This window comes from Bison bison, unplaced genomic scaffold (assembly GCF_000754665.1).
Source record: "Bison bison bison isolate TAMUID 2011002044 unplaced genomic scaffold, Bison_UMD1.0 scf7180017864259, whole genome shotgun sequence".
NCBI classification, from domain to species: domain Eukaryota; kingdom Metazoa; phylum Chordata; class Mammalia; order Artiodactyla; family Bovidae; genus Bison; species Bison bison.
The window spans coordinates 3,074,258-3,083,784 of record NW_011494831.1 but is presented as its reverse complement, the minus strand read 5'-3'; the positions used below and the strand labels follow the sequence as shown (position 1 = coordinate 3,083,784).

The window sequence follows — 9,527 nt, the reverse complement described above, 5'->3', positions numbered from 1 at the left end:
ACAGAGTTCAGAGTCCATTGGAGAGGTGCCCGAGCATGATCAGCATGAACAGGCCTAAGATGGAGTCCAGGCCCTATGAATTCCTTCTTCAGTGGTGCACAGGCTTAGTTGCTCCACAGCATGTGGGATCTTAGTTCCCTGACTAGGGATCAGTCCCTTGTCCCTTGCGTTGCAAGGTGGATTCTTACCCACTGGACCACCATGGAAGTCCTGGGTGCCTTTTATTTCTTTACCTTGTCTAATTGCTCTGGCTAATTATGTTTGTTTGTTTGAACAATTTTTTTTTTCTTGATGTGATTACACAGTGAGCTTGTGTAATACAGCTCCCTGTGAAAAGTAAATGTCAATTATAATGCTCTCTTTCGGAAATATTTTTATATTTTCATCTAGTGAGTGTGAACTCCCTTCTTGGCCTTCTCTGACACCACTCTGGCAAAAGGTTTGGGGTGCTTTGTTACAGCTGGTGAGGATGGAAGTCTAGACTCCCAGTTCCTTCTTTGATGGCAGGGGTGATTGGGAGCCACAGTTTTCCCTATGGTATATGGCTAGAATAGAACAGTTATTGTCTGAAATAATGATTGCATAGTTTTTCATTGAATGGATTTTCAGTATCATAATGATTGCTTCATTATGTCACAGTTTTCTCATTTGTAAAATGAGGATAGTAATTTCTACCTCATAGGGAGGTGTTAAGAGTTATGTAAGTTACTGGGACTTCGTGGTGATCCAGTGGCTAAGACTCTGTGTTCCCAATGCAGGGGCCCCAGGTTTGATCCCTGGTCAGGGAACTGGATCTCTCACGCCACAGCTAAAGTTTGCTTGCCCCAACTAAGAGTTCACATGCCACAACCAAGAGATCCCATATGCTGCAACTAAGACCCGACAAAGCTAAATAAATAAAATAGATTTTTTTTTTAAAGGAGAGAAATCCTATTTTAAAATAATAGAGTTAAGTAAGTTACTGTATATAAAGCATTTCAAAAAGAGCTTGCTACATGATAGGTGCTAGCAACCATCTTGGAATGTAGATTATTTCTGACTTTTTCTTTTATAAATATGCTATAATGAACAGCAATGTTTATAAATACTGTATAAACTTCTAAGTATTTCTTTAGAAGAGGCCTTGCTGGATCAAAGGGTCTGCACTTTTCAAAGCTTCCTGATATATACTGCTAGATTACTTTCCAGAATCATTGTATAAGAAATTCCTTGGCAGTCCAGTGGTAGGGCTCTGCTCTTCTACTGCAGCGGGTAGGGAGCAGGGCTTTGATCTCTAGTCAGGGAACTAAGATCCCGCAAGCCACGGGGTGCAGACAAAAAAAACCCAAACAGACCAGAATCATTGTGTTAATTTACATATTCACCACAAAGCCACCAACATTAAATACCATCCTTTGTTTTCCTTGTTGTCAGCTGAGAGGTGAAAAGGACTTAACTTTTATGTGTAAGGCTGAACATTTTTCGTGTCAACCGTTTATATTCTATGACTCTCTGTTCATGTTCTCTGTTTTCTTGTAGTTTGTCTTTTTCTTGTGTTTTTTTTTCCTGCATGGCTTCTTTGCATAGTAAAGATGTCATGCACATACTTCTCTCAGTTATCATTTCCTTTGTCCTTTTTTTTTTAAAACTTCTTTTTTATATTTAATTGGAGGATAATTGCTTTACAATGTTATGTTGATTTCTACTGTACATCAGTGTGAATCAGCTATAAGTATATATATAGCCCCTCCCTCTTGGGCCTCCCTCCCACCCCCCTCATCTTTTAATTTTTGTCTATGATTTTTTGCTTAAATTAAAAAATTTTCATTGTAAATCCATTCATTTTGTGTACATATACATGTGTGTGCATGTATGTGTGATTCCTTTCCTTGCTTTAATGCTTAGGAATTTCTTCCCCACACTAAAGGTAGACTAATAGTCCCATCATTTTCTTTCTTTAGGTTCTTTTAGTTTCATTTTTTGTATTGAGGTTTTTTTGTTTTTAATCTATCTGGAATTATTTTGGTATATGGCTTGAGATGAAGAACTAACTTTTTTCACTCACCATGTTGGATTTTAATAATACTTTTTACCATACATTGAATTTTTACATTTATTACTGTTTGTTTCTTGGCCATGCTTATATGTTCCATTAATCTTGTCTTTGTGCTTCACGACAAACTTTCATTAGCTCAAAGTGAACTTTGGGGTTCAAATTCTTTGGGCTTGGAGACCCCTAAAGCCTCTTTAGTCATTCATCCTGATTCATTACTTTTGATCTTAGAAGGCTTTCCACATCTGGCCCTGTTCACGCACTGTGGGGCTTTTCCTTCTGATTGGTCCACTCTCTGTTTTATGAATCACACATACCTTATGAATCATGCTGAGTTTCTTTATTTTCAGAGTCACACCTGAGTTACCTTTAGCGCTGTTTCTCTTCTCAGGCCAGTTTGCATTTCTTTGCCTTTATATGTGCCCTTGCTCCCCAGCATTTCTTCATCCCAAGTTTGTGTTTTTAAAACTTGTTTGTGTGAATTTTATTCTTTTCCTGGTTTTTTTCTGTTACTTTTCTTTGGTCAAAGGTTTTTTTTTTTTTTTTTTTAATTAAAATATTCTTTGACAAAAACATTATTTTTACTTCCATGTTTTATTGCAACTGCATCTCTGCTTTTTCATGTCCTTTTCTGTTCTCAGTACCTTTTCCTCATTAAAGGAAAACATATTTCTCCTCTGAGCTGATCTGGGGCTTGAAGGGAAGGAAGTCAGGTTCTTCCACACCCTCTGTCTTGAATGCCCTTTCTGGCTCTGCTTGAAGAACTATTACTCACCTTTCAGATCCAGCTCAGATGTTATCTCCTATGTGAGGCCTTTAAGGCTAAAATTAACTCCTCTCTCTCTTTTTTTTTTTTTTCCACTCTAAGGGACCTCACTTACAGGCATCTTACAACTGTAGTATTCATTGTTTTCACAGCCATTTTCCTTGCTAAGCAGTGTCCTTCCTCTTCAGTGTCAGGGAAATTCCCGATTATTCTCTGTATTACCAGCTTCAGCTCAGTCCTTCCATATCCTCCATGCTCCAGAAGTGGACCCAGGAGGTGGGGTAGATTTGGTGCTGTACCAAGGGGCTCTCAGAGAGCTTCCCTCCTATCTGTAGACATTGCTCTCTAAGAATGAATACCAGCATGACCTTGACTTTCTTACCTCACCTCTCCCCTTACTCATCAGGCCACTGCATGAGACCGGTAATTTTTTCCAGTAGGATTTTGAAATACAGAATGTTCAACTCCTCACACCTTTAAGGGGTGATTTGGAAATGGAGGCCCAGGCTAGGCCTTGAGTGGAAAGGGGTTCAGGATACATCAAGTTGATTGGGGCAGTTGAGTTTGGTTATAGATGTTGAGTGTGTGGGAGGCTGGAGGGGTGGGAATAAAATGGGGGTCCACCCAGATGGGGAGTGAGGTGACCTTGGTCTAGTTATACTGTTGCTTCAAATGAAATCTGATGAGACTGGTAAAGACATTTGTCGAAGGAACATATTCTGGAAAGAGAATTGATGAGAAAACAGACTAATATATGTAGACTAATTTCCTATTATTATATAACTAGTTTTTTTGTTTGAACAATTTTCCTGTTTAAGTTAAAAAAAAAAAACAACTTTCTGATATAGAGCATTAAAATGAAATATAAAACAGAAAGCTATTTAATATCATTCCTTTAGAATAAAAAACTATAAAGCATTCTCTAAAGAAAGAAAAGAAAATGAAGAGTGTTCTACCACCTAGCCCCCTCTTGCCTCTTATTTTGCTTTCCTACTATTCCTTCTTACTCCTCCCCTCCCTCTTATTGTCCTTTCTCGCATTTACAAAAAAGAACACGTAACACTTTAAAAGAGCTCCATGATACAAAAGAAACCATCTTCCACAAAATTCAGCCTTTGGAGGGCAGGACTGCTAATCCTGGTCCTGAGGGCAGTGTTGCAAATTGAGGCAAGAGACACCCTGTTCTCCCTTCCTCTTCCTCTCAGCCAGTTCAGCCACAGCGCCTGGGATCAGAGAGAGGAGAGGTGGGGGCAGAGAGGCAGAAACAAGACCCCAAAGACTTCTGTTTGTTGGAATGATCAGGGGGAAGGACTTGGAAAAGAGGGCTGGGGAAATAGGGAAACAACAGTAGCTTTTTAGTTCTCTCTCTCCTTATATACTTTTGTATTGCTTTACTTATTGAAGAAACAAAAGACGCTTGGTCTTCTACATTGGCAGGAGGATTTTTTTAACTACTGAGCCATGGGGGAAGCCTGCAAATATAAAGAATACGTAATAAAGGCTTGGTTTAAAGTAAAAAAGAAATAAGGCCCTAGGCATAAATGGAGAAGGGAAAAGAAAGAGTAAAGGGAGGAATGACAAATAAGTTGCCTCAAGAGTAAAAGATGACATGTCAGATGTAAGACTATGAAACTATCACCTCCTCTTCCCTTATTATTATTTTTTAATGAGGAGAAGAAGGCGACAGGATGAGATGGTTGGATGGCATCATAGAGTCAATGGATATGGGTTTGAGATAGTGAAGGACAGAGAAGCCTGGTGAGCTGCAGTCCATGGGCTGGCAAAGAGTCAGACTCGACTGAGTGACTGAACAACAAATAGTGAAAAAAAAGCTGGGTTTTGTTATTGTTGTCATTACTTATTGTTGGTGAAGACCTAGGTTGGGGTGAGGAAGTGAACATAGGTGGGCAGTTGAGAAGGTTAGGGGGCAGGGAGGGACTTTTACACTTTCTGCCCAAAGCCTGTGCTGGGAGTGGTTCCTGCTTCCTCAGGCTCAGCCAGGAGAGCTGTTAGTAGATGGGCTTGCTTGCCCCGGCAAGTGAAGGTGTGCTTCTAGCTCTGGCCCAGCAGGTGGCAGCACACCCCAGTGGTCCTGGGCTAGGTGTAGCCGAAGGTGCAGGGGGCACTGGGCCACAGACCCTCCCCTGGGGGTGCTGGCTGCTTGCCTCTGAAGGCCCTTTTCTAGCACACTTTGGATTGAAATGTTTATTGGTTCCCTGTAGGAAGCCTGGAGAGCCAGTCTGCTTAGCTACTGGTGGCGGTTCTGGGCTAGAGGCTTCTCCTCCCAAGAGATTTGAGCAGTAGGTAACGTATACAGGCAGAGTGAGGGCAAGGCCTCAGAAAGCAGAGGATTTCTGGGTTTTGTGCTCTGCTTTCCCTTATGAGTGGGAAATATACAAAAGAGAACCTTGGTAGCTATGTTTATTTATTTTTACTAATATAAAAAATAATACTTATTTTCTTTTTAATAAAGAGGTACAAAGATGAAAACTAAAAATAGACCATAGCTTCCCCACCAAGATAACCCCTGTTATCAATAAAAAATAATAATAAAGACTAGTTTAAGGTTTGAAAAGTAGAACTACAGAAAAGTATACAATGAGAAGTGAATGTTTCTTTCCCCTCCACTTTCAGCTTCTCTCCAAAAGAAACCACTGTTTCTTGTGATTGCTGTGAGGGAAAACAGGAAAACAAAGGCTTGCACATGCTCGAGTGTTTCTAACTATTTACATTTCTTTTATTTTTGATTTATTTTTAACCCCCAAATTGTCATATTAACATATACTGTTCTAAGCCTTGTTTGTTTCATGCACTGTACCTTGAAGATACTTTCTTTTTTTTTAAGTTGAGGTATAATTGACACATCACATTGGATTAGTTTCAGGTGTAGAACATAATGATTTGCTGTTTGTCATCATACTTAATCAGTTTTTTTTCTTGTAATGAGGACTTGAAGATATTTCTGGACAGCACATACAGACTTTTGTCTATGATGATTTCTTAAATGAGTCTCCCCATTGTTGGAGATTTTGGTTGGCTTTACTTTGGGGCTTATATAAACTATGTTTTAGTGGGTGTCCTTGTATATTTATTTTGGCATGCTTCTGCAAGTCAAAATTCCATAATAAGTCAAAGAGAAAGTACATTTAAAATGTTGATGGCTAAGTTTCCCTGCGGAAATGTTGCCCTGGCATACATTACATTACACTAAGACTGTGTGAGTGCCTGTTTCTGGATGGCTAGAGGGAATCTGCCCCTGCCAGGAGCCTCTGACATCCACAGTGGTGAGACTGGGCGCTCGGCAGGAAGCAGGCCCAACCCTGCTGCTGGGCAGCCTTCAGCTCCCTCCGTAGCCTTTGCTTCCACTGAAGATCTCCACTGTGGTTGTGAGATGACTATTTCAGTGTGGCAACCTTCTTGTAGCGATGCAGAGCCCTCCCTGGATTTCCCTTATCCCGTTAGCAGTGTTTTCCTGTCTGTCTTGGGGTGAGAGAATGAATAACCCAATCTTGTCTCTTCCAGGTGAAGAAGGCATATAGACAGAAGGCCCTCTCCTGCCACCCAGACAAAAACCCGGATAATCCGAGAGCAGGTGAGCCTCTCCTAGGCATGAGGAGAAGCCCAACCCACCTGGGTGTGGTGTGAGTGCCATGGAGGTCAATGCATGCAGCCTGACTTTGGGCACTGGGCCCGTGGCTGCACTTCACACGTTAAAGGCATCTGATCAATTGCTGATATACTCACTCTTCTTTGTTAGTTGGGCATCTGTTGATGTCTTCCTTTCCAGCAGCCTGTGGCTTCTTTGAGGTGCTTTTCTGAGGGAGCACACCGTCACCAAGTCTAACTTTACTTTTCTCCTCTCTCTGTTTTGATCTCTACGTTTAGCTGAACTCTTCCACCAGCTTTCTCAGGCCTTGGAGGTACTGACCGATGCTGCCGCCAGGGTAAGCACATCCTCCTCTATCTGAATTGTCCCCCACATTTAGAGACCACTGTGTGCTTCATCCTCTATACTCGGCCATACTGTCCTCGCCTTGAGACTGTCACCAGACTGCCTCACTAGCTCCAGGGCTAGTGGCGGGGCCAGGGAGGAGGCCTGGCGCTGTGTGTGTTACCCTGTTGACTCTTCCTTCTGCCAGGCTGCCTATGACAAGGTCAGGAAAGCCAAGAAGCAGGCGGCAGAGAGGACCCAGAAACTTGATGAGAGAAGGAAGAAAGTAAAGCTCGGTAGGTGCCATCGTGGTGCTGGCGCCCTGCGGTTTCCCTGGGTTATTTTTGTGCAGCTCTGCCACCTTTGCTCCTGTAGCTTCAGTTCCAGCCACTCAGAGCTTTGGGCCCCAGTCCTGGACAGAACCCCGTTCTCAGGGGCGGCTCCTGAAGGACAGTCTGAGGAATAATAACAATGACTAGGTGTGCTATTAGCTAAGCATTGTGACAGATGTTTTACTGCCTCCTTTAATTATCATGACTGTCCAAAGAGCTGGGTGTTACGAAACCTATTTTTATAAACAAAAGAGGCTAAGGCACCAAAAAGATAAGAACCTGCTGGAACCAGGATTTGAACCCACACGGCACGAGCACAGTCAGGTCTTTGTTGGCCGTGCTGTTGTTTATCTGTGTCGTTTGTCCAAGTTCTGCACAGAGCTCTCACTCTGAAATCCCCTCAGAAGGATCCAAAGAGAGCCAGACATTCACCTTTTGAAAAACAGCTTTATTGACATTATTTTGTATATCCCATTGTCCACCCATTTCAAGTGAACAACTCAGTGATTTTTAGTAAATTTAACAAATGGTGCAACTATGACTCTAAATCAATTTTAGAACATTTTCATTACCCCCACAAGATTGGTTCAGGCATTCTTCACTCAATTTTTCTCCCCTTCATCTTGCCTGTTTCACATCCATATATTTATTATGTACATATACCATCCCCATACCTCCATCAAAAACAAATAAACCTGGAGTTTAGGTAGGTAAAGTGAGCAGAAAAGAAAGCAGCGAGTCCCAGACCTGAGAGAAGCATTTGCCGCAGCAGCTGGCCTGGGACAGAGCCACAGGCAGGTTTCTCTTGGAAGATGGGAAGGGCTCCAGGCCCTGGGGTGATGTCCTTGCATGGAGGCTTCTGTCCCTATAGCTGGGTCTGCAGTGAGGCTTGGTAAATGTGAGTTGAGGGGCAGGTAGAGGAGACAGTGGAAACTCGAGCACAGTGGTGGGAAAGAGCATCGAAGCCAAGGCAAGGTTGCAGGCTGTGGTGCCAAACCGCAGGAACAGAGGCCGGCGGCTCCACCCACTGGCAGCCCTGACCCATGGCCCCAGGCTGCTGACATTAGCACCCACCCACACCTTCACTGTTCAGAGAACCAGCTTGGTCAGTGGGAGCTGCTGTAACTCTTCCAGACCCCAGCCACTCAGCTGGAGCCTATACTCTTCCTTGTGACAACTTTTCTCAATGGAAATGAATCTGGGAGCACATGGGCATGGAGGGAGGAGGAAGAATTACTGGATGGGTTCATGCTACATGAGACTTTGGGGTACAGCCAGAGCCAGGTGGGCTGGGGCCATGTGGAAACTGCTTAAACCAGACATTGGGTCATTCAACCCTTGTGCCTAGACCTGGAGGCCAGGGAGCGGCAGGCCCAGGCCCTCGGCAGCGAGGAGGAGGAGGAAAGCGGGAGCGCCAGGACGCTAGAGCAGGAGGTGAGCGTCCAGGCCCTGCGACCATCCTCAGGAGGAAGAGGCCGGTCAACTAGAGGCTGCTGTGTCTGGGGCGGGCATGCCCTTCCTGCCTTCCCCTGTGGGATCTGGGTCGTCTGTCCCACCCACAGGTTGCTGAGCCTAGCTTGCAGGTGGAACGTCCCAGGGACCTTTGCAAGGTGAGCCAACCTGGAATTGGATCTGCACAGAATTGTCACCCTCCCCAACCCCCGCTCTGCAGATCGAACGCCTGCGAGAAGAGGGTTCCCGGCAGCTGGAGGAACAGCAGAGGCTGATCCGGGAGCAGATACGTCAGGAACAGGAGCAGAGGTTGACAGGTGAGAGTCTGGCCCCCACACCGGCCTCCCACTCTGAGGTGGCTCACAGCGGCCACACTGGCTGCTCGGTGAAGTTGATCTGGAAGCTTCTACCTGCTGGAACCCTCCGGGTACCCCACTTGGACACATGCCACCTGTCCTTTCTTACAGTTCTCTGGGGCTTATTGGCTTTTCACTCTGCCTGAGATCTCCTGGCCGCATTGATGTTGGCTCTATTTTTGGAGCAGATCACCAGGGCAAGGGGAAGGCTCTGGGACCCTTTGTTTCAGTAGAACTGTGAGGTCTATACCTCTGACTCTTGCCCCCAGAAGGCATTCATGGCCCCTCGTTGGTGGAGTGCTAATCATGGCCTCCAGCAGGCAGCTGGGCTGCTACCCTAAGGTGGCAGCTGGGGGCAAGGGTGGGATTGCTCCTACTTGCCCTGTCAGGCTCCACAGCAGGGTGGGGCACTGCCCGTGGACAGGAGTGATCTTTGCCAGGTCCTTGTGGCCCTAGACTTTGTCTCCCCTGGGGGAACCTCTCCACATTCTACCTTGCTAATTTTCCTACATTTTCTAGGAATGGCAAAAAATCCTGAAAACAAAGAAACCCCCAAGCTAAAGGTGAGCCCTGCAGGCTCCACGGGCCACTTCACACTGCCTCCTCTCAGCAAGAAGAGATGCTTCTGGGGTCACCGGGGCTTGTGGTGCGGACACTG

The 9,527-nt window shown here is 44.7% G+C and overlaps 1 protein-coding gene across 1 annotated transcript in view; it reads left to right on the top strand.

The window, feature by feature from the left end:
- DNAJC17 (DnaJ (Hsp40) homolog, subfamily C, member 17) overlaps positions 1–9,527 on the top strand; it is a 30,783-nt gene that overhangs the window by 13,908 nt on the left and 7,348 nt on the right. The window contains exons 2-7 of the mRNA XM_010847963.1: positions 6,321–6,390; positions 6,684–6,742; positions 6,938–7,025; positions 8,410–8,495; positions 8,734–8,830; positions 9,389–9,432. Of these exons, the coding sequence (XP_010846265.1) occupies positions 6,321–6,390; positions 6,684–6,742; positions 6,938–7,025; positions 8,410–8,495; positions 8,734–8,830; positions 9,389–9,432 (444 nt within the window). The remainder of the gene's footprint in view (positions 1–6,320; positions 6,391–6,683; positions 6,743–6,937; positions 7,026–8,409; positions 8,496–8,733; positions 8,831–9,388; positions 9,433–9,527) is intronic.